The sequence below is a fragment of the Caenorhabditis elegans genome, chromosome IV, assembly GCF_000002985.6.
Source record: "Caenorhabditis elegans chromosome IV".
NCBI lineage: Eukaryota > Metazoa > Nematoda > Chromadorea > Rhabditida > Rhabditidae > Caenorhabditis > Caenorhabditis elegans.
The window spans coordinates 13,618,336-13,646,059 of NC_003282.8; the positions used below are offsets into that span (position 1 = coordinate 13,618,336).

The window sequence follows — 27,724 nt, forward strand, 5'->3', positions numbered from 1 at the left end:
AAGTTTTGATATCGTTTCAATGAACCAAAAAAGTTGCAAACTTTATTAAAATATAATACTGTGAAAGATGATGCAGAATATGAACTTGTAAAAGGCGCGCAGTATTTCTTGTATTTTATGCAGTTGTCTTGAAACAATAGCGAAACAGCATTTTTTTTTGCTTGAGATTTTTTTTGAATTGTCGCATTCATCCCGAAAAATACAACAAATTCTGGTAAAAAAAAACTGGGTAAACTGGCATGCGCCCGACATTTTGCGGTTCATAATCTGAAACTACACATCCCTGATAGAAATTTTTTGCCGCCGAGCTCTTGTTAGAGTTTTCAGAAAACAAGTGATTTCATGGTTTAAGTAAAATTTGCATTTTTGCAGTTTCCTTAAAATAATGGCGAAACAGCAAAATTTTTTTTGCTCGATATTTTCTTTTGAATTGTGGCTTGCATCCTACTAGAAACATTAAATTATGGTTTACGCTTGCGCCCAACATCTCGCGGTTCATAAACTGAAACTACACATCCCTGATAGAAATTTTTTGCCGCCGAGCTCATGGCTGCCAAACCCTGAACTAATCAATCATTTGATTTCCTGTAAAATTTTGGAAAACCCACGAGGCATACTTTTTACAACTTTTTAAAGGTTTACGCTTTTTGAAAGAAAAACGTTTTCATATTTTTTACAAGAATTTTTTCTACTGTTTCTACACAGCGATAACTCAGTAAGCGGTTTTCAAATCATCAAGTTTTAGGATAAAAACAATTGCTGTTTCTCTATATTTTTTTTAAAGAAAACTGCAAAAAAAAAACAATTTCGATTCAATTTAGTGAAAAACAATTAAAAATAACTTTTCAAATTGTCAGAGAATTAAATGCTACATTTTTGTTTAAATTTACTTTTAGATTTTGTTTTATAAGTTTCCGATTTTAAAATAATTTCACCGAAGAAAGTTTAACCTTCAATGTTTGTGTCAAACACCACACACGCAAAGTTATTTTGAATTAATTTTGTTGGCACATGTACCACTAAGCAGCTCTGCATTCACTTATCAGGTGAAATTGTTCGTTATCAACCATTTTCCTACACTTATTTTTTCAGTAAACAAAGTCAATTTTTCCATTTCGAAAGTTTCTTGAATTTGAATTTTACAAGTACCAGAATTCCAGCAAACTATTTTCAGATTTATGACGGAGAAATGCCAAAATCAGTTGGCTGTAAATATTTTTCTTCGTGATGACAATGAGTTCGGCGACGAAAAAAAGTTGATCGGCGGGAATATGCTGGAACATGCGACTTTCAGCATAATAGAATGTTTCAGTGAGTTGCATTTAACATATCAAATAATTTGAATTTAACGAAATGTTTAAAATGTTTCAAAATCAATATCAAAAAACACCATTTCAAACTTCAAAAAAATCATGGTGAAACAGTATTTTTTTTTTGGAAATTATTATTCCGAGTTTTACCTTTCTGAGTTTTAGTTTTACCTGTTGTGTACCTAAATATTTTAAGCAGATTAAAAAATTATTGAAAAAGAGTTTTCAATAATTTTGTTACAATATGGATAAAATACAATAATTTCAAAGAAAAGTGGGTTTTAAATAAGATTACCGAAACTGTAAAAAAAATGTTAAATGTGTTTTTTTTTCAATTCTTATTTTGAGACTTTAACGTTGAAAATAGTTTGTGCACTCCCCATGACTGTTATCCGTAAAAATTCGAAACATGTTTAGACCTGAATGCGACATTGATTTCACTCTCAACGTGGCCAATTTATACATTAATATTAATATCTATGCAATACAGCAGTTGCCTTCTGGAGAGCACATGGAGTTCTATATTGATTATTGCTCTATTTATATCACTCGAATTGGCTCAACTATTGATTGTCTTCCCTCACAAGCAAAATCAGACACCACTTGAAATAAGTGATGAACGTGAAGAGAAAAAAGAAATGACCATGCTCCAAAACATTAACTTCTTCACTTTCATTCTGTGAGAATTTTCAAGTCAAAGTGTTTTTTACAGTTTTTTTCCAGGATAACACTCAGTTATCTCGGTTTTTCAATGACAATTCTCAGTGATAAATTCTCAGTGATGTACCAAGTTTATTTTATCGGAACCACCGTTCTCCTGATAGCAATGTTAACGTTTTTTGCAAGTATTCAAGAATTCAAGAAGGACACTTGGATACAGGGTTATGGTGAGGTATTGCTCACTGAGCAACAGGGATGCGGTATTTCTTAACCTTTGTTTTTTGGGCTTTAATATTTAATAATCGTTAATTTTAAAAATTCATTTGGTTTATTAGATAGGCTTTTTGAATTTCTCGATTGTTTAAAAAGTTTTTTGAAATTTTTTTTTTGACTCTTTTTCCCAAGAAATCTTGTTTCTTGTTGCTTGGCAAAAACAATTTCTTGCGCAATCCTGGTAAGCACGGGCTCAAAATGTTTTTTCCAATTTTCATAAAATATTAGTTGTCCTATAACTTATAACTTATATGTCCTATGTCCGAGTTTTTAAATTTTCGGGTTTGAGTTATAACATGTTTTAAAGATCTGATTTCAGATTTTGGAAGTCGTTTTTAATATAAAAATAACAGATTCATTTGTATATTCATTAAAATTGTTTATTCCAGCAAATTGGTTTGTTAAAATCTCGATTCTTGGCAATATTCTTGGATCAATTTTCATGTTCATTGGCCCATCCGAGTTTTTGACAGTTTTCTGCTGTATTCTATTTCTACCAGTCACTCTTCACATGAGATTTGAATATTTCTATAAAAAATCAGTCAATGGGACAAGTCTTTTGAGTATTCAACCAACACGAGATGTCTTGAAAAAACTGTTTGAGTACATTCTTTTGACGATTTGGTGGGCTTGAAGTTCTTGATTTTTTTTTCATTCACTGTATTATAATTTTCAGCTTTGTTTGGACATTGATAATAATTACAATTCGGAATCTTGTTGAGTGGACGTGCGATTCCAACATTTTCACTTTTTTGATTATTTTCTATTTAGTTTTTATTTTGCGATTTACGTACATTCATGTCATTACAAAGCGGGATGTATTTGGAACTTTTAAAAAGACAAAAAATGTCAATTTATTAATGTATTCTAGAAGAGGCAAAGGTTCACTGTTATTACGTAAAAAGAAAAGAGCTTACTCATTTCTCAGGAAATGAGACCAGTTTGGAATAAAGATCTTTAAAAAGGATTTTATTTAGACCAGTAGGCAATAATCGGCACTCCGCATTCTCTAGTGTATGATTTTAATTGAGAATCCCATGACAGCAATATTTACAAAAATGCAAAAGTTTTGTAAACTTCATAAAACAGTCATCAATGAATTTTAATTTTTTTGTTAAAATCAGTCATTAACAGAATAACATTTGTATTCAAAATCTCCGCTTTGTGAATCGTTTCTTGAATTTTTTTTGTTTTTTTTTCCAAGGATAGCACAGACTTTTTCCGACATTCCAAAATATTGTCTTGAAACATTATCACCTAGCTTGTGAATTCAATCTCTACCCATTTCCTCTAAATTCACCTGCGCCTGAGCTCAGAACGCTCCAGCTTAACAGAATGCATTAGCTGAGTCTAAAACGACTAATTTCAATGGATATGCTAGCTATGACCACAAGTTATGAAGTTTCTGAAAATAAAAAAATGAATTGGATGCTCTATTTCCACATTGTAAATGTCTGTCTTCTCACTATTAACTTTGCTAATAATATTTTCTTTGTTTTACTAATTGTTTATAATCGACGAAAAAAATTGGATCTAAGAGATCAGGGATTTAAAGAACTTCATGCTCCTATATTTATCAATTTCTTTTTCATTTCTCTTGTTTTTGTAATACTTCAGGACTTGAGTTTCATCATAAGAAATATCGGATTCAAAAAAATAGAATACGAAATATTTTTAACATTACTAATAAACGGAGTTATAAGTTTTTTCTCAAGTATGTCTTTCTCTTGTATGATTTCCCTTCAGTTTCTATCAGTTATTCAACGTTTGGTTATATTATACCTGCCAAAGTTCAAACGGGTTTTTATGGGGTTATATTTTTAAAAATTTAAATAGAAATCACATTTTATTGTTTCAGTTATCAACTCAGATTTTGGATTGTTGGTATTTATATATCAACCTTCCATTTTGGTTGGATAGAAAGTAAGTTAACAATGTCAGTTTTGAACCAATTTTTCATTCAGTAAATTGTCGGGCAACTAATTGTAAAAAAGAAAATTTGGCGGAATGTATATGTGAGAGCAGGAAAAAAGAGTTTTTATTATTCGGTTACACTGCAATTTTTAGTTCAATGACTTTTATAACTGGTTGCTTTTATTATCATATGCAAAAGCTGATTGCAAAGTTGTCACCGGATATTAAGGTTAACAACCTGATATATCAATTTTTTCCTATTTATTTTGTTCAAATGGTAAGCGAAGAGTGTAATCAAAAATACAAAAACTGGAGTTAGTCAAAAGGAAATTTAAAAAATCTGAATAAAAAGAACGCCCACATTAACAAAAAAATTAGTTATGAAAATTATTCACATGAATTAATTTTTTGCAGCTGTACATTTTCACATGCGCAGTACGAATTTTTACATACGAACTATCTGGACATGATTCGATCGAAGCAGTTATGCAATGTGTGAACATGATTGTACCATATCTAATACCAACAATCATTTCCATTTCATATACTGCTTCAAGAGAAAATCTTCGAGCGATTTTATCTTCTTTTGTAAAACCTGTCAGGGATGTGTTAAGTTGGAGAAGTCGGAGTCTACAAAATTAAATACATTTTCTCCGTTTTTCGATTATCTTATAAAAAAAACTCCCATTGTTTGGTCGGCTGCAAATGTTGGTTACCTATTATACTTCCATCTGTATTGGTTTTATTTTGAACACAGTTGTGAACATTTTTTTATAATACTTACCAAAATAACAGAAAATTTTAAAACGATCAAACAAAGTCCAACATAAAACTGACAAATGTATTACCAGTTCAAAAGATTGATGCAAAAGTTTTCAGTGAGCAAAAGTCTGTAAAATTATTTAAACTGAACAAAATCGTTGTTTTATTTCGATTCTACATGCATTTAGTGAACATGTTAGGTATGATTAATGTTTCTTGTAGTACCTTGAATTGTAAAAATCATAAAGCAAGAAAACAAATCGTTTAATAAATTTTTTATTGCTTTTTACAATCTGATTAAGCTTTTCAAACTGCATTTTCTTCCACAAATTTACAATTTGTTTCATTTTAAAAATTTACTGTTTCCTGAACTATTTAAATTGATTTTCGCTTATTAGATTTGGTCCATCTCCTGAAAGTACGTTGGAATCGTATATTAGTTCACAAATCTCCATCAAACGACCTTTAAAGTTTTTTGTTCTGACTACGATTATGATGTGGGCGAACTTTTGACACGATTTTCCGCTAATCCACCGAAAATCGTCGCACCTTTATAAATGTCCATTCTCATCAAAATCAGGTATTTCGACCATTTTAATCATGAGAATTTGCCCAACAATTTTTGCAGTTTTGATCTATATTCCTTGCGTTGGAACTCAACAAGCATTTGCGGTAAAATTTTAAGAAAAACTTTGTTAAAACAATAGTGCTAAACTTTCAGTCAGTTTCGTATTCAGCAATCCAGAAAATTATACCACACGCCACAAATGCCAATACTTTTGCTGTAAGTATTGATAACTATGGTTGATTAAAACTACAACAACATTTACAGCTAGCCCAGGGCTTATTCCAAAACCGTGGAAAATTCGCAGTCATGAGACAACTTGTTAACAAATTTTTCAATCAGAACAAGGCAGGAAAACCGCAACCAAAAACACTTTCTTTGTATGATAATTCCACGTATAGCAAGCAGAAAATGATTGCGTTGGTTAATAATGTAAGTTAGAATAAAATATGTTTTCTTTTTTTTTCTGATCAAGCACTCTTTTTTAGAATTTGACGCAAATTTTCAATTTAAAATTGTTAGAGGCCGTTTTGTGAAACTTTCGAAAGAAAAATTCCCCTTCCGGTTAAACTTCAGAATTAACACCGACCAAGAAATTCCCCAATTTTTTAAAGCAATTCTGCTCGATATTTCCAATATAATGTTTCTTTTTCTTCAGTAATTAATGAAAACTGGCGGGTACATAGCTTCACAATTATCAGTGAAAAATTGTCGTTTAAATACTCAAGTCAGGAAACAAAAATTGCTGATGTACTCCTTATTAGTGGAATTAGTGAAACAGTATTTATTTATTCTCAAATACAATTTTTCACTTGTTCAGCTTTAGCATTTATAATGTGTGTTTTAGCACGTCGCTAATTTTTCATGCGTTCAGAATTTTGAGATTATGAAAAACTAATTACTTCAAACGTTTGGAACTGAAATTTCAAATTTAAAAACTTAAATTACGGTAGGTTTAACTTTTAAATCACACATTTTATATTTTCAATGTTAGTTGGCAATTGAAAACCTGAACTGTTTTAGTGCATTGATAAATAATTTTTCTTACAATTAGAAAACAATCCTTTGCCAACTTCATTTTTATTTATTTAATTTATTTTTCCAGAGACAAGCAGTCACACAGTGGTGGAACCAAGATATGACGCCTGGACTGAAGAAGATTTACAATGCAGCTACAGCTTCCACTGTGAGTGAACGAAAATATTGTTACTGTTTCATTAATCTAATTTATAACAAATCGAAAATTCCTACTCCATTATGTGAATAATTTCAGTACAAAGACCTCTACGCTTACTTTGACAATCGTTACATCAACAGTTTTTCCTACACACTTGCCTACTGGATGCTTACAGTTTTGATGAAGGTTAGTAAGAATCCAGAAATCTTTTCAGTCAAATCATTGATTTTAGGACATGTTTGATGAAAGCTCCTTTAACAAAACATCCGACCTAATTCTGGATTCATTGACTGCTCGATTGGAGAAGAACAGTGCTATTGCATTTGAAATCTACACAGAGGCTTTTGAGAAAAATCATAATCAAACATTGATGAAGGGAAAATGGTAGATGCTTGAGTAAAAATAATGTAGTTGAAATAAATACATTTATGCGAAATTCGTTTATTTTTCAGGTATTTTGTAAGGGAAACACTAGTAAACGTAGTGTGTCTGACAATTCACTGTCTCGTAGCAACCCCTTCAGCCCTTTGGGGGATGCTTGACTAGAAAATCCTATAAACTCGCTTCTTATTCATGGAGAAAACTAAGATTTTTGTAAAAAAGTGTTGATTTCAAAAAAAATTTCCAAATTTTACTTATTCTTGCTAATTGCTGCATGAACCAAATATCGTGAAGTTGTGAAGAATCAACTGCAGTGCCTTGATAGATGCCCATATTTAACATACTTGTGAAACAGATCATATTATAAACGTGAAAATGAAAATTTTTGGTGACTTAATATGATTCGAGTGAAACCTTAAACTCCTAAACCCACAAGTGATTCTGCAAAAATAACTAGAAAAAAGCCAAAAAAAACCTTCTTGAAAATAACATTTCTAACAACAACAACAAAAAAAACAAATGCAGAGTGACTAAATATTTTAAGTACATCGGAATTGATACATTTAATAAATTCCTAAACTAGAATACAACATAACACATGCATTGAAGTTAGAACATTATTTTTCGAGCCAGACGTTTTTTTAATGCTAAACTTGAAACAGATATTGATAATTATGGAATCATATTTAGGGTAACATTGGAATGATTTTTGAAAAAAAAGTCCTGATTTTTCAAATGTTTTTGAAATTTCTTTTGAGTTTTTTCACAAATTACTGCAACGATCAATAATCGGGAAATATTCCAGAAATTAACATCCACTGATCAGTCGTCCTTGATAGATACACATATTTAATACATTTGTGAAACAGACTTTATTGAAAATGTGAAAATTGATTTTTTTTATAACCAAACATAACTCTAGTAAATATTTGCTCTTGATGTTTAATATTCAGTAGCAAAACCTATTAAACATTAGCGAGTCATAATTGAAACCATTATCAATAAACTACTAAATTGCTAGTTCCGACTTCCGCTGATTAATTCTTACTATTTTTGGGTTTTTTTTTCTGATTAGTTCCGCCTTTTTTTATGGATAACACAATATGTCTGCTGATTATAAAAGTATTTGCGAATAAAAACCAGTTTTGAACTTTCTAAATTTATTTTCGACCAAAATTATAATATTACGGTAATCCCAAAAATGTTCGTGATCTTTTTTTCAACTGAACATGATCATTCACATATTGTTCTGAATAAGTAAAAATCCATAGATCTTACACAGACAGGGAGACTTATAATTATCTCACAAACTGACAGCAACTTGATAATTGTTGTCAGAAAGCTTCTGCCAAACAAGACAAACTTCATTTAGAAAATAGCGAGCTGAAAGGATGTCTAACATTTCTCTGCCAAGCGGATTTCATGGAGAACCCAAATTTATCAATTATCAATTCTCGTTTTTCACAATTCCGATGCTTCTTGTATTTATCCCAATTCTGTATATTCCTGGAACAGTTGTCGTTGTTCTTCGCATTTTTTCTAAGTTTTTGACAGAATATTATGAAAGAAATGTAAATGTTCAGTTGTTTGGGATAATCACGTTATCGCATTTTATGGTGAGGGTATTCTAAAGCACTTTTTGAGAATTTTATCCTAACATAAATCATATTTAATGATTTCAATTTTTATTTACTTTTTTAGTAGGCACTTAGAAAATGTATTTAAATCAAATTTGAAAAATGAAAATAGCTGCTAGGAAAACGTTGCATACGTTGATCTGGTATGTAGGAACGAACTCAATTTTTGATTAGTGTTGTATTTTACTGCAGTGCGTCCAACTTCTATAGCACCCCCCCCCCTCCAATTCGGCCGTTTGGAGCTTTTCAAAATATTTTTTGGAAAAGTGTTAGTGCAGTTCGATAGCAAATGTTGAAAAACCTATGCTCCCCAATTTTTATTATGAGATCTCAAAAATCACGGAAATTAGGTCAAAATATCGGAAAAATGGCCGTCCAACTTCTATAGCACCCCCTCTGATTTTTGGCAATTTTCGGTAAAATCGGGGGTTTTCTTCTTAATTAATGAATTTATTTTGTGAATAACTTTACACCAAAATAATCAGGTGGTTTCACTTTCACATTTAAAAAATAAATATAACACTTGAAAACACGTGGAATGCCTGGGATTGTCCTGGAACGTTCTTATTTGCTTCAAAGGCCATATCTCGGCTCCCAATGATTTTCGCAGCACCAAAATTGATCAAAATGTTCTTCTCCGTCTATTCATTACTATGTAATTAGTTGTAGAAAGCATTTATTGATATGAACCAAATAGTAAAGGGAGCAACTTCAGTGGTTTTTAAAAGGTTCGATTTAACCATGAAAACGAGCGTTCGGAGGCGCAGAGCTGAAGGTTTTGGCTTCGTATTGTACAGAACTTCAGCTCATCCTGCTCAAATGTCTTTGAAGCTTCGATTTTGATTAGAAGTCTTTGAAAATTTATACGGAAAATGTTTTGCAGTGCGTTCAGTGGTATTTTATATAAGTTAAACTAACAGTACACTTGGTGACTCTACAAGGATTTATTATAGACAACTAGTAACACTAATAGACAAGTAACGCAAGAACATAAAGAAAGAACTAGTTCGGGAAGTCCTTCCAAGGTTGGCAATCTGGTCCACGTGTCCAAGGTTGAGTTGTTCGTATTGGCGTGGCAAGGTCATGGCGTGAATGTTGTTGTTGTCAGCTTCTCTTGTTCCTTGTATGCATCCATCCGGGGTTCACGTCGCAAATGGTTCACGTGGTTGTTCTTTGTTAGCACTGACTGTTGGTTGTTCCTCGAGCGATGGTGATAGATGTGCTCGGTGTTGTTAGCGTCCATTGTAGAGTACGTAATTATGCAATAATTATGAAAGTCGTGATCGTTGGAGATTCTTCTCCATCGTATTCGCGACAGAAAAGATCATGAGACCGCTCAAAAAAGAGGACAAAGGCAAAGCGAGGCCGCAAGTCTTTTTTTCAAGCTAACATGCGAAAATTTTAAAGACGAAAGTAAGATATAACTTTCCGAATGACGATTTTGCTAGTTGTATTTATAACTCAAGTTAAATTTAGCGAATTCGCTCATTGAACCTTTTTTTGGCCAAGTAATGCAAAAGCTACCAGACAAAACATTGAACCTGCGATTGTAGATGTCTGGCATCTGATTTACCCATGGATTTCCACGGGTTTGTTGTTCATTTAAAATAATTTTTAATTTTTGCTATAATGTAGTAATTTTTAGTCGAAAATGTATTCCCAACCATTATCTCTGCGCCTCCGAACGCTCGTTTTCATGGTTAAATCGAACCTTTTAAAAACCACTGAAGTTGCTCCCTTTACTATTTGGTTCATATCAATAAATGCTTTCTACAACTAATTACATAGTAATGAATAGACGGAGAAGAACATTTTGATCAATTTTGGTGCTGCGAAAATCATTGGGAGCCGAGATATGGCCTTTGAAGCAAATAAGAACGTTCCAGGACAATCCCAGGCATTCCACGTGTTTTCAAGTGTTATATTTATTTTTTAAATGTGAAAGTGAAACCACCTGATTATTTTGGTGTAAAGTTATTCACAAAATAAATTCATTAATTAAGAAGAAAACCCCCGATTTTACCGAAAATTGCCAAAAATCAGAGGGGGTGCTATAGAAGTTGGACGGCCATTTTTCAGATATTTTGACCTAATTTCCGTGATTTTTGAGATATCATGATAAAAATTGGGGAGCATAGGTTTTTCAACATTTGCTATCGAACTGCACTAACACTTTTCCAAAAAATATTTTGAAAAGCTCCAAACGGCCGAATTGAAGGGGGGTGCTATAGAAGTTGGACGCACTGTATATAATTGAAACGTGTTCTAATGTGTTTTTTGTTTAGAATTGTTACTATTGTCTAATGGAGGTTATTAAAGCATTGTTGTAAAGTGCATTTAAATACAATTATGACGTCACAACTGTACACATATTATAACACAGTAGAGACGCTATTTTTTTTTACACTTGTCAATTTTTCGGCACTACTTGTTTAACCCCATAATGCTAAACAAATTGAGTGCACATTCCGAGTTATGAAAGTGAATTCTCAGTCATAATTGTTGTACATTATAGGTACTAATTCATGTTCTTAGGAGTTATTACAAATTGTTAGGTTACTCTCATGTTTCTCTTCCAAAATGCGTTGTGATCGAAGAAAAGCGATCAGAAACAATTAAGCAAAATTCGATTAACCACAATTCGTTTAATGATCATAATAATTTTCCCTTTACATATAAACGATATAAAATAGTATAAAATTCGGCACTACTGGAATAAGATAAATTATCCGTCTGCCTGAATTTTTATGACTTTTAGCAAACTTACATTTCAGCAGTTGAACCACTTTAAATTTTTCTATTTTCAACACTAGCGACACATCTGAAATCAAAAATTCAGGAATGTTGCGATAGAAGAAAACTTGATAATGAGCTGATTCAATTTAAATTTTGTTTGCAATAAACTGGAAGTAGATAGTGGTAGACCCGGTGGAAGATGCGAACTAATTGTTTCTAAAACAACCAATTCTATTTACAAAATTTGAAACAGTGAAAATATTTAATATTTCCAATTCATTATCGTTTATTCAAGTTTCAACTTTTGTGCTAGTTATTCAAACATTGCAGTCCCTTCCAGCTATTCCAAATTCTAAAATTAAATTTTCAGTCTTAATTGTTGTACAAATTATTAGGTTACTCGCATATTTTCTTCCAAAATGCATTGTAATCGAACAAAGGTGCTCAGAAACAATTACAGTAAGCAAAATTTCGATCACCATGAATAACAAAAAACAAAGAAAAGAAGAATACTTAATAATAAGCTGATCCAAATGAATTCTTTTTGCAATAAACTGGAAGTAGATAGTGGTAGACCCGGTGGAAGATGCTAACTAATTGTTTCCAGAACAACCAATTCTATTTACAATTTGAAACAGTGAAAATATTTAATTTTTTCAATTTTTTTTATCGTTCAATTTCAATTTCCAACTTTGTACTAATTCTTCAAACATTGCAGTATGTTCTAACTATTTTCATATTATATTTCTATTAGGGCGGCAAATAAGTTTTGACGTATTTCGTTAATTCACGGTTTTCCTTAAATTTTATATGGGTGACTTATAGTAGGCAGTGAGTATATACAAGCTTATTAGTTTCAGCTATTTCAGTCAGCTTCTTGGTACTTTGATCTGAAAAAATTCGAAATTTTTTCGAAATGTTTTTTTGCGATTTTTTGGGTTAGGCATTAGAGTTTTGATGTTAATATCTTAATCAACTAAAATCCACACTCGCGACTCGGGCCAAACGGAAATCAAAACTTTTGTAAACCAGAAAACGGATTAATTTTCTAAGTTTTTAGTGTTTCTAGTTATTGGTCCGTGGTCTGTGACGTCACAAGTTATCTAAAGTTGAGATTGGAGACTTTATCCATTTTGTGAAAAAATTCTAAAAATTTATGTCTTACTTCTTGTCAAAGCTTTCAATTGGCGCAAAATTAAGGTTTTAGTTTTTTGATAGTTATTGTAGGTTTTTAATTTTCAAAGTACATTTGAGCAAGCTTACGTGAAATTATTTTTGGCAATGGTTTAAAGCTTTATATTGAAACTGGCTAAGAATCAGTTGGAAATAAAATAGCAATAATAATAATTTTTTCAACCAAACGATTATATTTACAAAAATTGAAACAGTGAAAATATTTTGTGCTTTTCATTCAGTTCATTGTTTATTAAATTTCAAAATTTTCAACTTATTGTTCAAATATTGCAGTTTCTTCCAACTTTTATAATTTCTAGTGTTATATAGGTTCATTGTGTAAATAATTAAAGTGCTGAAACAAAAATTCAGTTATAATTATCGTACAAATTATAGAGAATGATGCATGTTATTGAGATTGCTCACAAATTATAGGGCTATTCGAATATTTTCTTCCAAAATACATTGTGATCGAAGATTTCATATTTTCCGATAAATTGACAAATATGGCTCGAAAATTTTTTACTGTTTCATATTTTTTATAATTTAAAATTTTATTTTGTGTATTCTATTATAGCCAGCGATGGAGGAAAAAATACCAGAAATATCCGAAAAATGTACAAAAATCAAAACAACTTAAATATTCAGTGTCTCCTCTTCTTCATCGCGGATTTTTTCTACATACGGCTTCCCGTAACGGGTTTGTTCACCAGCTGGTGTGCCAGTTCTGAGCCAAATGGTTATTTGGTAATACTCATTATTATCACTTTTTACTTAAACTATGCAACAATGCTTTTTCCATGCTTGGTGGCTTTGCTCAGGCTTAATTCAATAATTTTTCCATCGAATTATCAAAAGGTAGGTGATATTTTATGAAGCTGCACATTTTTAATTTATTTGAGAAAATCTAGCACTCTATGATGTTTTTCAGATTAACGCTAGAATTCTTGATTGGCTACCGCTTATATTTATTTATCCATTTTTCTTCACAGTTATAATGTTCCCAGGTTATGGCTACTGTAGTCATATTGAATATCCTATATTTGGTTCAATTATCTTCAGAGTTACTGGTACAATGTTCGGGGTAAATTATTTGAATCATAAATATAAATAAATAAATTTAAACTTGAATTTCAGTGGACAAATAACTTTTTATTAATGTTTAACACATTCTTCTGGTTTTCCATTTGTCTCGGTTTCAATTTGGTATTAATTGTAAAACTTATAAAATTCAAGCTCTCCGTGCCTCCTTCAATGGGATCCTTGGCGTCACATAGAGCTGAAATTTCATTGACTTTGACAACTGTTTCAATGTCATTTTCTTATCTTACTAATGGGATGATTACGGTAGGTTAGAGTTTGGACCTACGCCTGCCTCATGCCTACACCTGAGCCTACTAACAAAATTCTATAAACGTATAATCATTCGCGAAGAAATTTGAATAATTTCTGGTCTAACACAAAACATCAGTCAAGTAGGTGGTAGGCAGGTATGGACGGCTGGAAGTCTAATAAGGATTTTTTTAAATGAAATTCATGCAACAGTCTATCCTGAAAAATGTTTGCTGCTAAAAATATTATTCAAATTAACATTTTTCAGGTTTTTGGCCGCCTATTCAATAACCTTACCATCTACTTGATTGTTATTCGTCCTTTCACAAATGATATTGACACTTGTGTGGTTCCATGGGTTTTCTACTTAACTCATCCAATTTTCAAGAAGAAATCTGAAAATCTAGTAGTGGTAGCAAGCGTGGAAAGAATGATTTCTTGATTAAAAAAACACAATTTTGTTCGAATTTTCCACCGTTTCGAATAAATGTTTTAAACAGCGTTATCAGCATTTATTTGATATGTCAACAAGATGACAGAAAATATTTGCAAAGGAGGAGTTTTTTCATGATTCCAAAATACGGAAATTAAAATTTTAAAAAATTAATGTTTCATACAGTTTTTAAATGTAATGCGTGGGCGCTGAAACTGATTACAAGTTTTTGCTTACCGTATTTTTGTGTGAATTTTTTACCGTTTTGAATAAATCTTTTAAGACAATTCTCCAACTTTCATAGATTTTCTTTGCGATTGAGGGGGGTAGTTTCGAAAAAACTTCAAAAATTAATGTTTCACACAGTTTTTAAATGTAATGTGCTTGATTTTTATTTCGATCTTCCAGCATTATATTTTGTTTGGTAATTAGTTTCTTTATTTTGAGGGTAACAATACGAAAATAAAACAAGATGATAAATATCAATTATTCGTGATAAGAGTTAAAATATTAGAAACTTACATATTCTAAAATGCAAGATTTTTTGAATTTTAAAACTAAAAGTCCTCGATGATGCTAATTTTAAATTCTAAAACAATAAATACACAATTTCAAAACAATATTTTCAAAAAATAATTTCAAGATTCTGTTATCGCTTCAGTATTACAGTTATTTCGCAACATAAACAATTTTGTATATTTCTCTATTCCGAGTCTCATTCAACACATTTCAACATATCATTTTTCGCAATTTTCTATTAAAATTTGAAGCAAAAGAAATCGATTAATTTCTGGAGCAAAAACTGAACATATGGCAGAAATTCATGAAAACGAAAGGCAGAAAGACCGGTGAGTCTTATTGTCAATTTACTTTGATTCTGAAACAAGCTTTTTTTCGAATTTAAAAATGTTGCACATGTTACGTCTTGTATGTACTAGTTGTCAGATATAATAAGCTATGGAATTTGAATACTAACAGTTGAAGACTAAAATGATATCAGAATCAGTACTTCACCGAAAACGCTACCGAAAAGTACATCTTTCGTAAAATTTTTAAAAATATTTGAAACAGTACTTTTTTTTAATAAACCATAATTCTATGGTGGGAGCAAAACATTTTGTTTTCTTTTCAGTTCTAAACCATCGTTATCTGACATGCCAATTGAGATCATTGAGGACATCATAAGCGATCTTGCCGCAATTGATCGGTAATTTTTAAATCAAATTTCCGATAACATTTTCAATTCAGAATTGCCGTACAAAAAGTGTCCCGAGGCTTCCGTGATGTCATCAATCGTGAAGATTTTGGTGTCAAAAGACTTTCACTTGAAGTTTCCACAAAATCGTCAATTTTGAGTTTTGATGATACAGAAGTCGAATATAAAAATGTGCACGGAGATTGTCTAGTGAAAAGTGGGAATCGCGAAAAAATTGTCAATGGATCTGATCATTCGACATTATCAATGAATGATATCCACAATCTACTCAAGAATCCAAAAGTTCAGCTAGATTATTTTGGCCTTGTCATTGCCGGAGATCAAACATGCCGCTTTGAAAATGTTCTGGAAATGCTTCAGTCTTTGAATTTTAAACTTTGTGTCAAGAATTTCAGTGTTGCCAGATTCCCACTGAAATATGTGATTTCATTTTTTAAATGTTTGGCGGCGGAACAAATTGAAAATATTACCTTTTATTCTGATGAATACGACGAAGAAAACCCAAAAGAACTAGTAAAACTGGAACAGTGGAAAAAAGCAAAGTTTATTGAAATTTACGGAGGTTACACTTTTCCATTTAAAGTGGAAGATTTCCTTCATTTCACAACATTTTGGGTTCGGCTGGGCCATTTTACAACGGAGGATGCTGCAAAAGTTAGAGATGTAGGTTGATTAGTTCTAATTGGTCTAACCACTACTATTGGGTACACCATGTTTGGCCGAAATTTATACTGAACATTTTTTTCGTAAAAAACATCACACAAATGTGAAAAACGAGTTTAAACTTTCTTGAAAAAAGGCAAAACATTGCTCCTAAACTGAAATTTTAGCAACTTGACCTTGCTAGTTGTCAAAAAATTTAATATTTTATTACCCGTTTTTTACAAGTTTATTTTTGGTGTCAAAATTTCAGATTTTAGATAAATTTATTTTTTTTTTTTGCAAAATGTATCACGCCCATCACTTTTATGAGAACGAAAAGCTGCTTCAAATATTTTCATTTAAAAAAAAATCTTAAATTTTTTACTATTTTTCAGGTGCTCATGAAACCTAACAATATAAACTATGGATACTTTGATTTTTCCATTTATGACCCCATAGCAATTGCAAGAATATTTGAACCAAATTACAATGGCCCATCCTATGGAGCATTACGTGTGCATTCTACTGGCGGAATTTTCAGCGCGGTTTTCAGTAAAAATCAATTGAAAATTAAAAGAAAAAGTAATGTTAACTGATATTCATTTATTTTTGTGAAATTTTATCTAATTTTTCAGTTGAACTGTATATATTCTTTCAATAAACATTCCGAAACCGTGTTCAATTGCAATATGTCCAAATAAAATTTGATTGTAACAATTGTGAAACAGCAAATTTTATTTTCAAAAATTCAAAAGTTAGAAAAATGCTTCATTCTATGGCAAATACTTCTAAAATTCTATTTTCTGTTGGGGTGATTTTTCTGTTTTTTTTCTTCATTTTTTAAAAACATTTTTGCCAAGAAAAATTTTGGATGAAATAAAAAAGAATGACTCCATATGATTTTCCCATACTTTTGAATTTTTGAAAAAAATCAGCTTTTATATATTTTTATCAATTAAAAAAAAATACTTCCGTACAAACTAATATACTCTGTTTGGCATATTTTGGTATTTTTGACTATGCTGAATAGTTTCATCTCAGATAAATCGAACCACGCAGGCGCCGCTCCAAACCACGCAAGTGACTGCCCACTACGCAGGCAACGCGACAAGACGACGCAGGCAACCAAAAGCACGCAGGTGACGCCTAGAAACCACGCAGGCGACTCGACTGTGGGCAGCTATTGGCAGCGGCTGCAAGACCACGCAGGTGCCGCCTGCATACCACGCAGGCAGCCAACGTTCAGCCACGCTCGGGATTCCTAGGCCAATGGCTGCGTACTCCTCTCGGACAACTTTTTCTTTTAATTTTTTTCCCACTTTAATGAAATTTTCCGTTTTTTTCTTGCGAAAAGCACTTTAATGTTTGTTTTCCACGTCTTTTTTCCACGTCTTTATCTACGAAAAGTCTTTCAAAGGTGCAATTTATCTTACTCGTCATACAGTAGCAGGCTTTCCCAATTTAATTTATTGTCTACCCACCATAGACGGGTTCTTCAAATCCTCCGAACCTTCCATAAAATTATTTCAAGCGAGTATCACTTCCCGTCCTTATCATCGTTCGTTCGAGCTTCACGCTCTACTCGTCACCCCTATCTACTTGTTGTCTGTGGTGTCCCGTCTAAATGTTTTCTACATGTTAACTTGTCGTTGTGGAATCGGATAGCAAAACGTTTCCCTAAACTGTTAACTCCAAATGCATTTGCGTCACGCCTAGGCTCTATTCCATTTGACACCCTCTTCCCCCCAACTTGACCTCCCGGGCTATAGCTGGTCCAATTGGTCATTTTACTTATTTGTCCACACATCTTCTTTATTTACTTTTTTTTCAATCTTCCGGTGTAGCTATTTCTTGTGACAAATAAACAATTATTATTACGAAACTAAATATATGTTTTCAGCTAAATATGCCAACCTCCTCCCCATGATATCGGAATCAAGGTCGGAGAAGTCGATGCTACCGTCAATGCAGGACTTTCTTTAGATTCCTTGTCACAGCCTTTCCAACAATTTATCAGTGAGTAAGTTGTGAAGAAAATGGTTGATGAAAGTAATTTTCAATTTTAGCCTCACTCCACTTGCAATTCCACATGAAATCCACAAATCCATCGAGTTGATTGATAAGCTCGAGCATAGCTCTCTGAACTTCCGAATCTCCTCCACTAGATTCTTTAACTATGCTTGGTCCGATTGGATCGATTTAATCCATGAAAATGATCGATGGAGCATGCTCACGAGCCATCACGAAAAGTTCATGCATCTGAAAGCATTGTAAATGTAAAGATTATTATGTCGATCCACTTACCATTCGTGTTTATTCTCCAATAAACTTCTGCACCAACTCGGAGCCGGAAACTCGAATAAATGTGCACTCAGTGTGATGAGCAACTGCACGAGCTAACAATGCTTTTCCAGTTCGTGGTGGTCCATAAAGCAGTCTCTCTCCTTTTGACCCTTTTCGTTGCACCTCCGCCCAATTTTATATATTTTTCTGAAAATTAAGTTGACGGCAAGATAAAAAAAATTTATTAATTACTTTTCAATAAAAAATTAACTTTAAAAATGACAAAAAACTATATTTTAAAGGAATGGAAGAAAATAAAATAAAAATCACAATCTTTCGTAAATCCTGCCCGCTTGTCTGCATTTGCGCGTCAATTTGTGCGCCGCGTGTTTGCGGCCAATACACCGAAAAACACTGATGAGACTGCTTGACTACACGTGGACAACCTTCTGGAAACTGATATAAGCAATCGGAACCTCGTGTATGAGCTCAAAGCTGTTTGTGTTCGCTCAGGATTGTCGTCGTCGAGAGGCCACTTTTTCGTGTTCCGCAGTGAGTGAACAAGTTTTCAAATGAAATTTCATGTTTTACAGGGTAATTTGAAGTTATAACATCAGAAAGAAGTAGGGCTGGAAAACTGGACGTATGAGTGGAATCCAATTTATTTTTTGCTCGAAAGTGCAACAAATTTCCACTTCACGCTTTTTGACTGAAACTCAAAGTTAATAAAACCCGATACAAACATTTCAGGAAACGCCAACGACGGAGATGGCATCTGGGAACGAATTGACGACAAGGTGGTGAGCACGGTCAAATGGGAAGATGTGAAGAAGAAATCGTTTGGCTCATCCATTGAAGGAACAGCAGCACAGATGCTATTACATATTCGGAAAGATGTGGATCACTCCCGAGATCGATCGGATGAATCTGAAACAATTGGTGATGTCTCGCATGCTTCTTCAGCTGTTGCTTACCTGCCAGCAGTGCTACCAACATCACAAAAGGCAATCCCATCAAATTTTTTGTTCTTCCTGAAGCAGCAAACGAAGGACATCCAGAAGCCGCTCGAGTTGCGATCACTTTTCCGCGGGTACATAGCGTATGCGAAAAGTAGGAAACAGATGGAAACGATGATGCGACTAATCATTCCACAGCTTTCAAAAACGGTAGAAGAAACAACGGACTTCAGCGACCAGGAAAAAGTTCAAATGATCTTTGGAGCACGAATTCGAATGAATCAGTCATTCTGGGAGAGGTGAGTGAATGCATATGGAAGCATAAATGAACTAAAGTTGTTTCAGGTTCAAACCTTCTGCGCATCTGACACTCGACAAATTCTCTCGGCTTGCATTCTTCAAGTCGGACACATTGTTGTTGATAGCTGATAGGTGGGAACTTCCGGATGGAACTATGAATAAAAGATGGTGGGGCAAAGGTGAACAGCCAGTGATCATCGAGGGATTGGTAAGTTGGCACATTTTAATTTTGTATATTAGGGCCATGTGTGCCTATCCCAGCAGGAATCCCAGAAATCCCACTCCGCTTAAAATTATCCATATACTTATTGTATTTTCAGACCATCAGAGCTCATTCAACTTCGTCATCAGAAGGTCCCACCGATAAGAAAAACCAAGAAGCAGATTTTATCCCGACAAAAAGAAGAAAGAGGACTGACGGGGAAAACAATAACTCATAATTTTTCATCAGATCTAGTCACACAGTTTTTGTTGTTTCATATGATTTTTACTTTTTTTTTAATTCTGATTTCCTTCATGCATAATATAGATAGTTTTGATATTCAAATGTTTCTAATGTGAATAAATTTGCAATCGGACTATTTCTTTCACAATCCAGTTTTATGTTTTATTATCGTGCCACATACTCCGTACACACGTGGTGTCAGGCTGTCTCATTGCGGTTTGATCTACGAAAAATGCGGGAATATTTTTCCAGAAAAACTGTGACGTCCGCACGCTCTTAACCAGGCGAAATCAGATGAGATGTCTGCGTCCTTTCTCCAGCATTTTTCGAAGATAAAAAAAAAACTTACGTTTTAAAGCCCTGAACTGTTTTTTCCCCAATAATGAAACAATACCCAGATTTCTAATGCTTCTTCCTCTTAACTGTTTGCAAAATGTTTTTATAAATTCGTGAAAATTTTTACTGTTTCTGAGTTTTAATTTGAAAATGCAATTTTTGATTGCAATTACTCGGAGAATCGGTTTTTCAAATATATCGAAAAATTTTAATCTCAATGGAAAGTTAATTCTACTGTTAAAACCGTGGTTTATGATTTATAAAAAAAAAACAAAAAAAGGTACAAAAGTACAACTTCACATTGTGCAAAATGTGCATTTTTCAGTTTTTTCATCATTATCAGTAGACCCAAGCTGATAACATTTATCAACGAAACCAAACCATAATACCAACTTTTTTGTCATTCATTTTGTCTCATAAACCGTATTTATAGCTATTCAATTTCATTTCTTACCTAATTTTTCCTATTCCAAGTCTAATAAAATGGGGAAAAATACTTTTCTACTCCCATTATTATTACTATTAGGGAGTTTTGTAGGGCTCACGGAGCCCTATAAGATTCTCATGTATACTAATTTATTCGGTCACAGTCATATTAAAATGTTGGGTGCTGTCTCGGATACTCTAACTGATGCGGGTCATGATTTGGTTTGTTTTTTGTTTTTATTTGGAGGTCGTAGGTACAAATGAACCTAAATTTCTTTTCTGATTTAATAAATTAATTTTTGTAAGGAAACTTATTTTTAGCATGAATGTGTTTTCATTTAACAACGCCAAAATTGCGTAAACTACCAACGAACTTAACTTATTGGTTCAACTTTTCTACATTTTGAAGTTCGCAAATCGATTTAAATCTAAGGAAAGACTAGCAAACCGATACATCAATTCTTAAATATGGCCTCACTGAAACAACTTTTTTTTTGAAATTAAAACATTTGAAATAAAAAATCTTTTATTCTCCAACGATTAGACAAAAAATGGTATTTGAAATCGAAAAAACGGTTTGGTTTTCTTGCATAAAAATTACTAAAAGACAACACTTAATCGAAAATTTTATAATTTTACAAATGCCATAGTTTAAATAGCTTTAAGTGAAATAGGTAACAAATTGTCAAAAAATATGAACTTATTGAAACATGAATTTTAAAAAAAAGTATTCGTTTTTCTTTTAATTTTCGATTTAATTTTTTAAAATTAAGAACGGTTGGTTTTCATAAATTTTATTTATTAAATACAAGTTTTTGTCTAAGAATTTGTTATTTTACAACACCGAAATTGCATATTCTAGTAGAACAGTTAAGATTTTCAGCAAATATAAACTTATTGAAAGAAACACTGATTGTTTTTGTTAAGACTATTTTCATTTCCATCATTAAAAAACAAAAAAAAATTAATATTTAATTTTAAAAAAGAAATGTTTACAGAATAATGTTAATTTTCAATAACTTAAAAGCGTTTAATAACTAGAAAAAAATTAAATTATTTTAGAAATATATTTGTATTGAAACAGCATTTTTTTCAATATTTTACACGTATAAAGGGATATAAAACAATTTTTCAGACAGTCCTCATGCCAGTAATTGATTTTAAACAAGAAAACAAAACCGCAATGAAATCTACAAAAAATATAATTAAAATCCAACCAGGACAGGATATTTCCAAGACAATTGAGACAATGGAGAAGTTTATGACACAGTTGTGGACTACTGATAACTCGAATCCATTGTTCATGGTTTTTGTAAGTCTCGAACAGTCACATTGAAAAATAAAGTGTGATTTTTATTTATTAGAAACTCAAAAGTCGAAACGGTAGAAAATTTATTTTTTTTTTAAACTTTAGTTTCTTAAAATTGAAATTCCCAATAACTGAATAGTGTATAATTTCCAGCACGCTCCCGCAATGTCAGCCATTTTCGCTTCCCAGTGCAGAAAAGTTTTGGAGGATAAGGAGCTTATTGAGAGGTTGAGAGCAGAAAATTTCGACCTGGCAATCACAGAACCATTTGATACGTGTGCATATGGTGAGTGATCAAATCATGTTTTGCATCAAATGGCATTTATTTCAAACCTGAAACAGTGCAAATTTTCAAAATATTAAAATGTTAAGCTCATATTTGTTTAAAAGAATCCAAATCAATGCAGATGTGGACGCAATTTTGATGCTAACATATCATTCAAATCTAATAATTTCACATTTTTCCAATTGATGTTGAAATATATTTGAAACTGTAATATTTTTCTGTGATTTTTCAAAATTAAAATTAGATTGCACCTGTTTCAAAACGTTTATTTTAGGTTCATTTTGGTTCATTTTATTTAATCCATTTCAAATATATTAATTGTTTTAAATTTTGTTTTGAAAGTAAACATATACCCATTTTTCTACCATCTACTACTCGTTATATCGAATAACAAACTTTTCAATAGTTGTTCAAAAAAATCTGAAACAGCAATTAAATTTTTCTAAATTTCGAAAAAAATTCACAAATTTTTCAAACTGTTTGTAAATAAGAGTGTTACTTTCTGACTCTAATACCCCCAGATTATGTCGAAATTGTTGTATTCAAAAAATATAATAATTTTCCCCCCATTAAGCTTTTTTCTATTTTTCAACATTTTCAAAATCTGATCAAGTGCGAAATATTCACCAAATCTTTGAGTAGTTTGAAAAGTATTAATATAAATCCTTCCAGCTTCATCGTTTAACTTTTCACATAAAACCTATTTCAGCCCTCTTCGAAGCCATTAAAATCCGTGCTCACGTGGCAGTTCTCTCTTGCAGTCGCCTTGATCATGTTTCAAAAGCAATTGGTCAACCAATCGCCCCAAGTTATGTACCTGGAACTCAATCAACTCATGGAGAAAGAATGACAATTTGGCAAAGATTTATGAATATACTTCATTTTTTAATGGGAGATTTCTTGTTCAGTTATATTGGAGATGAAGATTTCAAGGTGGCAAAGGAAATTATTCCGGGAGTCAGATCGTGGAGAGTGAGTGGTTTGGAATTATATAGAATGTAAGGCCAGTCTCAATCGTTGAAAATCGATGAGAATTGATTTAAAAAAAAATATTACAGAATTATATAACAGTGGTGAAACTGTATAATTTTCGAAGAATTTTTAAAAAATTTGAGAGAGTTTTTGTACAGAGTTCAAATTTTAAGAACAGTTTTGCTCATCAAATTCATTTTTAATTGAAATCAAATTCGGGCCGGAACTTTTCAATTTTAATTTTTAAATTCAATTTTCAATGTAAGGTTTGATTACAACTGATTCTTTCATGTTCCGCGTATTAGTGAATAACTATGTGAAACAGTGAATTAATTACTCCAAAGTTTTTAATTTTTTCAGAAAAAATGGGTCAATTTTAACATTTATAATCTTTAAACTTTTTTCAGGAAGTACTTCCAGAAGCCTCATTCATCTTCACTAATCACATTCCCCTTATGGATTTCCCTGCTCCAACATTTGACAAAATCATTCCAATTGGAGGAATTTCAGTGAAAACCCAAAAGAAAAGTTTGGAACTTCCAGAAAAATGGAACAAGATTCTCGGACTTCGCAAGAAAAATATTTTGGTCTCTTTTGGTTCAAATGCGAGATCTGCTGATATGCCAGAGCATTTTAAGTGAGTTTTTTTGAAATTGGAGAAATTATTTGAGAGTATTAATTTCAGGCAAAATGTCCTGAAAGTTGCTGAATCTATGCCAGATGTCACTTTTATTTGGAAGTATGAGAATGAGAAAGACACATTGGCAGACCATTTGGATAATGTTTATTTGGGAGATTGGTTACCACAAAATGAACTTTTAGGTGAGTAACACAAATTTGATATTCAAAATTTAAATATTTATCAACCGAATAACGTTTTCAAGGTTTCCACAAATTTATTATAGTTGTAGTTTAAGCCAGCTTGCACGTTGAAAATGCGTCTAGTGATTGCAATTTTTTAAAAACTTGTGAGACCAGAAAACATACAAATTATCAAAAACCTGAAATTATTTTTTTTCGGAATAAAACTTCCCAATAACTTTCAGGTGATCCACGTCTATCTCTTTTTGTGACCCATGGAGGACTTGCCAGTGTGACTGAATTGGCATTGATGGGAAAGCCAGCCGTTATGGTATGCGGTTTGAAAATACTAATACAAAATTTTACTGTTTCACATCCAATAGAAATATACTGCTATCAAACTGTAAGCAATAGCAAAAAAATCTGGTTGAAGTCTAGAAAAATTTGAGAGAAAAATATAATGCACGTATCAATCGTAAAATAATTTTCAACAATTTTTGAAACGTAACTATCCATTTTGAGCTGGATCTAATTTTTGCAATGCTTATAAAAAATTTTATTTTAATAAAAATTTTATCAAAGTTTTAATTTCCCATTTAACAGGTTCCCCTATTCGCTGATCAAGCAAGAAATGCAAACATGTTGAAACGGCATGGTGGAGCTGCTGTCCTTCATAAAACTGATTTGGGAAATGCGGAAACTATCAGGAATACCATCAAGAAAGTACTGGAAAATGAAAAGTTAGTTAATCAATCATTGAAGAATTATTGAAAAACGAATATTGATTGTGAACACTTAAAAGCTATACGAAACAGATTGTGTTTTCCAACAAAATAGTTTTTTCTGATAACTATTTGTTGATGCTTTTTCAAGTGAAACTAATATTAAGTAAAAAAAATTCAGCATAACTAAAAAGTTCGAAAACTTATTTTCGAATCAAAATTCCGAATAAAATACGCTCAATTAGCTGTCAGCTTCTTCGTCTAGCTCAAATATTATAGCTCTTTTAAATGTTATTTTCCAGATACCGTGTGAACGCAGAACGACTTGCTGAAATGCTGAATAATCAGCCAACGAATCCAAAGGACACACTCATCAAACACGTGGAATTTGCTGCTAAGTATGTGAAATTTTAATTAATGTTTCAGTGTATCAGTTTAGTTATACTAGCTATCTAATTCTAATTCACTTGTACTTTCAGATTCGGACAATTACCATCAATGGATCCATATGGTCGACACCAATCGTACATTGAATATTATCTTCTTGATATTATTTCTATTGCTCTTGTACTTATTTTGACTACCAGCTTTATCTCATTCCAACTCATCAAATGCACTTTCAGAATGTGCTGTGGAAGTGGGAAAGTAAAGAAAGATTAATTTCTTCTACATACTGTATTTCCTCTATTAGTTTTGCATCTAAAATCACTAATCGAAAATTAGTTTTGCACTCTCTATTAGTTTTGCACCTCCATTAGTTTTGCATCAAATTAGGTGTCCGAAAAAAAAATTTAAAAAAATTCATCATGTTTCAATGAATTATTATAATTTTGTACAAACAAAAGAGTTTACTATTGAAATGATTATCTTTATTTCTCTCACATGATAACTTCAACTACTTATGTATATACATCAAATTAAATTAACATGGTTGTAAAAAGTTTGCAATACCAATAAAAATACGATTTGGCAACTTTTTTTATCACCTTTAGTGATTAAAAAAATTGCAGTTTCAATGAGAAAATTTGAAATCACGTACGGCATTTCAGTAAATACTAATCATCGTGTCAATAATGGAATTTAATTTGGTTGAACAGTAGATACGGTTCTCCTTTTCTTGATCTCATTCAATATATTGAAACATTTGAAAGATGACAACAAAACTGTTAAATTGCGTTTGTTGCAACATAAATATGATATTTGAATTATTAATGGTACAACTAATACATCTGTTACAACCATCAAAACCAAACTATTGACAAAATCAGTACTAGGCAAAGCTAATACAATGAAAGCAGGAATGAACACCTTAATAAAAACATAATTATTATACTTTTTATATTTTAAACACAAACTCACAGCTTTCGACAGAAAAATGAATATTGTTTGCCATAAAATATATTTTTGCGGTTTATTTCTCTCTTGATTAGTCGATAACCGGGATAACTTATGTATACTTATAGTAATTGGTAAATAAAGAAAAGAAGCTATTAGTATTAATAAATTAAGCACACTAAACGTTGACTGAAAACACTCAATTACATGAAAACTTCAATTATTTTTAAAACTTACAAAATAAACCATTTCAGCGAGTAATTTTTTTCTACCAGAACATCCAATTGAATTGCATACTACAAAAATGCATAGACATATAACTTCTTTCATTGCGAAAACTGCATAAATGTATTTGATTTTCTTGAAAATTATCATTTGTACAGATTTGACATGTTTCCCCGTTGATGGATAGTAATATAGCAGAAATCTTTGTAAAGCGAGTAAAAAAATCAATAAATGAAATACTTGAACAATAATGTAAAGGGCGAAATACGAACCAATAAGAAAAATCAAACTGCCTGTGGCATAGTTCCTGAATTAAGTACTTATTTATTTTGAAATGCAAGTTGAAATTTACAAAACTTATTTTTTTTTTTTAATTATCACATTACACACCCCTTGAAAATAATAAAAAGTAAGCCTTAATTTTTGACATTCAAGAATTTTTTTTTCAAATTTTTCACTGTTTCATGCAAAGTATTTAATTGAAAAAAAACAAAGCATTCAATTTTGCGCGAGACTTTAAAAATCATATAATCCTTCTTGCAAAATTGAAATCAAACAATTTAGAACACTTGGAAAAAGTACGCTTACGCTGCTTTTTAATATGAATACATTAAAATTTCTAGATAGAAATAAATTTTCAAGTTATAAAAATGGTTCTTACGAGCCCTCGAGCATAGGCATAGAAATCAATGCACCAAAAAAATATACAAATATGAAATATGTTTTCCTTATCATTTCATAAAAGTGATTGGTCATTGGAAAAAGAAGAGCCTGAAATTTTTATAAATACATGTTTTTAACACTTTATTTTTTTACCGTTTTATCACTATTTTGATTCTTCTTATTCACGTACACGTAAAATGGAAAAATCGTTAGAAAACAAATAACAATGATCAGAAAAATGACCAAAAATATTAGAAGAAGGCCGTTTTTGAGCACATTCAAGTTCTCCGAATATTCGAAAGTTTCCGTCACATTCATTGGGAAAGTTTTGTTAAAACAAGAGTAAAGCAATTTTAGTCGTGTTAACTTGTAACTTCACAGTTTACATTTGACGGTGTTAATTAAAGTTTCCACCTGTTTCAACGGGTATATAAAAGAGTAAAGCAGAATTGAG

General features: G+C 31.8%; 7 protein-coding genes, 54 non-coding genes and 2 pseudogenes across 64 annotated transcripts; 28 read left to right on the forward strand and 35 right to left on the reverse strand.

Moving 5' to 3' along the window:
- Window positions 1-80: 80 nt before the first annotated feature.
- 21ur-4604 lies at window positions 81-101 on the reverse strand. The gene has a single exon (NR_056968.1).
- Window positions 102-805: 704 nt separating this feature from the next.
- 21ur-7078 lies at window positions 806-826 on the forward strand. The gene has a single exon (NR_056969.1).
- Window positions 827-1,167: 341 nt separating this feature from the next.
- C08F11.3 (uncharacterized protein) lies at window positions 1,168-3,336 on the forward strand. The gene is made up of 5 exons (NM_070226.5): window positions 1,168-1,311; window positions 1,728-1,989; window positions 2,034-2,197; window positions 2,633-2,867; window positions 2,920-3,336. Exons 1-5 carry the CDS (start codon window positions 1,179-1,181, stop codon window positions 3,176-3,178), a joined length of 1,053 nt encoding a protein of 350 aa, NP_502627.3. The 5' UTR covers window positions 1,168-1,178; the 3' UTR covers window positions 3,179-3,336.
- Window positions 1,356-1,376, reverse strand: 21ur-13229. The gene has a single exon (NR_056970.1).
- 21ur-12207 lies at window positions 1,548-1,568 on the reverse strand. Its single transcript, NR_056971.1, has one exon.
- On the reverse strand, window positions 1,902-1,922 carry 21ur-14463. The gene has a single exon (NR_056972.1).
- 21ur-162 lies at window positions 3,266-3,286 on the reverse strand. Its single transcript, NR_056973.1, has one exon.
- A 315-nt stretch (window positions 3,337-3,651) lies between the features above and the next one.
- Window positions 3,652-4,799, forward strand: C08F11.2 (annotated as a pseudogene). Its single transcript has 3 exons — window positions 3,652-4,166; window positions 4,208-4,434; window positions 4,572-4,799. Coding segments are annotated over exons 1-3 (970 nt in total).
- A 524-nt stretch (window positions 4,800-5,323) lies between these two features.
- 21ur-164 lies at window positions 5,324-5,344 on the forward strand. Its single transcript, NR_056974.1, has one exon.
- Window positions 5,345-5,497: 153 nt separating this feature from the next.
- Window positions 5,498-7,098, forward strand: C08F11.1 (DUF4919 domain-containing protein). Its single transcript, NM_070228.5, has 6 exons — window positions 5,498-5,591; window positions 5,641-5,703; window positions 5,752-5,916; window positions 6,590-6,670; window positions 6,758-6,847; window positions 6,894-7,098. The coding sequence occupies exons 1-6, from the start codon at window positions 5,520-5,522 to the stop codon at window positions 7,047-7,049; spliced, it is 627 nt and encodes a 208-aa protein (NP_502629.2). The 5' UTR covers window positions 5,498-5,519; the 3' UTR covers window positions 7,050-7,098.
- Window positions 6,199-6,219, reverse strand: 21ur-6707. The gene has a single exon (NR_056975.1).
- On the forward strand, window positions 6,343-6,363 carry 21ur-8414. The gene has a single exon (NR_056976.1).
- 21ur-2411 lies at window positions 6,546-6,566 on the forward strand. Its single transcript, NR_056977.1, has one exon.
- Window positions 6,741-6,761, forward strand: 21ur-2879. Its single transcript, NR_056978.1, has one exon.
- Window positions 7,099-7,329: 231 nt separating the features above from the next.
- On the reverse strand, window positions 7,330-7,350 carry 21ur-6944. The gene has a single exon (NR_056979.1).
- A 285-nt stretch (window positions 7,351-7,635) lies between these two features.
- 21ur-9651 lies at window positions 7,636-7,656 on the reverse strand. Its single transcript, NR_056980.1, has one exon.
- 21ur-3349 lies at window positions 7,639-7,659 on the reverse strand. The gene has a single exon (NR_056981.1).
- A 184-nt stretch (window positions 7,660-7,843) lies between these two features.
- Window positions 7,844-7,864, reverse strand: 21ur-2330. The gene has a single exon (NR_056982.1).
- A 569-nt stretch (window positions 7,865-8,433) lies between these two features.
- Window positions 8,434-14,362, forward strand: sru-21 (Serpentine Receptor, class U; the record flags this gene model as incomplete). The annotated part of the gene is made up of 5 exons (NM_070229.2): window positions 8,434-8,658; window positions 13,237-13,446; window positions 13,520-13,672; window positions 13,726-13,935; window positions 14,189-14,362. The coding sequence occupies 5 exons, from the start codon at window positions 8,434-8,436 to the stop codon at window positions 14,360-14,362; spliced, it is 972 nt and encodes a 323-aa protein (NP_502630.2).
- 21ur-1181 lies at window positions 8,694-8,714 on the reverse strand. Its single transcript, NR_056983.1, has one exon.
- On the reverse strand, window positions 11,307-11,327 carry 21ur-3733. The gene has a single exon (NR_056984.1).
- 21ur-5683 lies at window positions 11,391-11,411 on the forward strand. Its single transcript, NR_056985.1, has one exon.
- 21ur-5865 lies at window positions 11,601-11,621 on the reverse strand. Its single transcript, NR_056986.1, has one exon.
- 21ur-10454 lies at window positions 11,987-12,007 on the reverse strand. Its single transcript, NR_056987.1, has one exon.
- On the reverse strand, window positions 11,988-12,008 carry 21ur-5977. Its single transcript, NR_056988.1, has one exon.
- Window positions 12,738-12,758, reverse strand: 21ur-13483. The gene has a single exon (NR_056989.1).
- On the forward strand, window positions 12,925-12,945 carry 21ur-599. The gene has a single exon (NR_056990.1).
- On the forward strand, window positions 13,161-13,181 carry 21ur-1754. Its single transcript, NR_056991.1, has one exon.
- C08F11.116 lies at window positions 13,742-14,368 on the reverse strand. Its single transcript, NR_056992.1, has 2 exons — window positions 14,218-14,368; window positions 13,742-13,867 (listed from the first exon to the last, which is right to left on the reverse strand).
- A 72-nt stretch (window positions 14,369-14,440) lies between these two features.
- Window positions 14,441-14,461, forward strand: 21ur-5969. Its single transcript, NR_056993.1, has one exon.
- A 111-nt stretch (window positions 14,462-14,572) lies between these two features.
- 21ur-4267 lies at window positions 14,573-14,593 on the forward strand. The gene has a single exon (NR_056994.1).
- A 65-nt stretch (window positions 14,594-14,658) lies between these two features.
- 21ur-7616 lies at window positions 14,659-14,679 on the forward strand. Its single transcript, NR_056995.1, has one exon.
- A 74-nt stretch (window positions 14,680-14,753) lies between these two features.
- On the forward strand, window positions 14,754-14,774 carry 21ur-11135. The gene has a single exon (NR_056996.1).
- Window positions 14,775-15,071: 297 nt separating this feature from the next.
- Window positions 15,072-16,888, forward strand: fbxa-98 (F-box domain-containing protein; the record flags this gene model as incomplete). Of its 2 annotated transcripts, NM_070230.5 has the most annotated exons (4): window positions 15,072-15,201; window positions 15,486-15,560; window positions 15,602-16,232; window positions 16,607-16,888. In NM_070230.5, 4 exons carry the CDS (start codon window positions 15,164-15,166, stop codon window positions 16,805-16,807), a joined length of 945 nt encoding a protein of 314 aa, NP_502631.1. The 2 variants fall into 2 exon arrangements, with proteins under 2 accessions (NP_502631.1, NP_001263810.1); NM_001276881.3 differs by lacking the exon at window positions 15,072-15,201 and having other exon boundaries at window positions 15,508-15,560; window positions 16,607-16,807.
- On the reverse strand, window positions 15,358-15,378 carry 21ur-5399. The gene has a single exon (NR_056997.1).
- 21ur-2604 lies at window positions 16,873-16,893 on the reverse strand. Its single transcript, NR_056998.1, has one exon.
- A 1,331-nt stretch (window positions 16,894-18,224) lies between these two features.
- C08F11.6 lies at window positions 18,225-18,640 on the reverse strand (annotated as a pseudogene). Its single transcript has one exon. A coding segment is annotated over exon 1 (416 nt).
- Window positions 18,641-18,939: 299 nt separating this feature from the next.
- Window positions 18,940-20,331, forward strand: C08F11.7 (SPK domain-containing protein). The gene is made up of 4 exons (NM_070231.4): window positions 18,940-19,046; window positions 19,245-19,749; window positions 19,796-19,958; window positions 20,071-20,331. The coding sequence occupies exons 2-4, from the start codon at window positions 19,367-19,369 to the stop codon at window positions 20,188-20,190; spliced, it is 666 nt and encodes a 221-aa protein (NP_502632.1). The 5' UTR covers window positions 18,940-19,046; window positions 19,245-19,366; the 3' UTR covers window positions 20,191-20,331.
- Window positions 20,332-20,704: 373 nt separating this feature from the next.
- Window positions 20,705-20,725, forward strand: 21ur-2202. The gene has a single exon (NR_056999.1).
- On the reverse strand, window positions 20,709-20,729 carry 21ur-15276. The gene has a single exon (NR_057000.1).
- A 195-nt stretch (window positions 20,730-20,924) lies between these two features.
- On the forward strand, window positions 20,925-26,067 carry ugt-22 (UDP-glucuronosyltransferase). Its single transcript, NM_070232.6, has 10 exons — window positions 20,925-21,179; window positions 22,093-22,269; window positions 22,420-22,552; window positions 23,262-23,524; window positions 23,932-24,161; window positions 24,210-24,346; window positions 24,571-24,656; window positions 24,929-25,065; window positions 25,350-25,445; window positions 25,527-26,067. Exons 1-10 carry the CDS (start codon window positions 21,015-21,017, stop codon window positions 25,705-25,707), a joined length of 1,605 nt encoding a protein of 534 aa, NP_502633.1. The 5' UTR covers window positions 20,925-21,014; the 3' UTR covers window positions 25,708-26,067.
- 21ur-8299 lies at window positions 21,376-21,396 on the reverse strand. The gene has a single exon (NR_057001.1).
- On the reverse strand, window positions 21,602-21,622 carry 21ur-3204. Its single transcript, NR_057002.1, has one exon.
- Window positions 21,607-21,627, reverse strand: 21ur-14412. Its single transcript, NR_057003.1, has one exon.
- Window positions 21,798-21,818, reverse strand: 21ur-12469. The gene has a single exon (NR_057004.1).
- Window positions 21,974-21,994, reverse strand: 21ur-11484. The gene has a single exon (NR_057005.1).
- 21ur-6295 lies at window positions 22,276-22,296 on the reverse strand. The gene has a single exon (NR_057006.1).
- Window positions 22,277-22,297, reverse strand: 21ur-13796. The gene has a single exon (NR_057007.1).
- Window positions 22,545-22,565, reverse strand: 21ur-10882. Its single transcript, NR_057008.1, has one exon.
- 21ur-5868 lies at window positions 22,694-22,714 on the reverse strand. The gene has a single exon (NR_057009.1).
- On the reverse strand, window positions 22,915-22,935 carry 21ur-4647. Its single transcript, NR_057010.1, has one exon.
- 21ur-13583 lies at window positions 23,065-23,085 on the forward strand. Its single transcript, NR_057011.1, has one exon.
- On the reverse strand, window positions 23,566-23,586 carry 21ur-8129. The gene has a single exon (NR_057012.1).
- 21ur-15123 lies at window positions 23,570-23,590 on the reverse strand. The gene has a single exon (NR_057013.1).
- Window positions 24,737-24,757, forward strand: 21ur-6806. Its single transcript, NR_057014.1, has one exon.
- On the reverse strand, window positions 25,072-25,092 carry 21ur-1672. Its single transcript, NR_057015.1, has one exon.
- 21ur-7217 lies at window positions 25,510-25,530 on the forward strand. Its single transcript, NR_057016.1, has one exon.
- 21ur-4206 lies at window positions 25,900-25,920 on the forward strand. The gene has a single exon (NR_057017.1).
- On the forward strand, window positions 25,903-25,923 carry 21ur-4710. Its single transcript, NR_057018.1, has one exon.
- Window positions 25,924-27,588, reverse strand: srz-29 (Serpentine Receptor, class Z; the record flags this gene model as incomplete). The annotated part of the gene is made up of 5 exons (NM_070233.3): window positions 25,924-26,355; window positions 26,407-26,571; window positions 26,620-26,914; window positions 27,269-27,378; window positions 27,424-27,588. The coding sequence occupies 5 exons, from the start codon at window positions 27,586-27,588 to the stop codon at window positions 26,128-26,130; spliced, it is 963 nt and encodes a 320-aa protein (NP_502634.2). The 3' UTR covers window positions 25,924-26,127.
- 21ur-13618 lies at window positions 26,104-26,124 on the forward strand. Its single transcript, NR_057019.1, has one exon.
- On the forward strand, window positions 26,673-26,693 carry 21ur-13222. Its single transcript, NR_057020.1, has one exon.
- On the forward strand, window positions 27,110-27,130 carry 21ur-6587. Its single transcript, NR_057021.1, has one exon.
- Window positions 27,589-27,724: the final 136 nt, after the last annotated feature.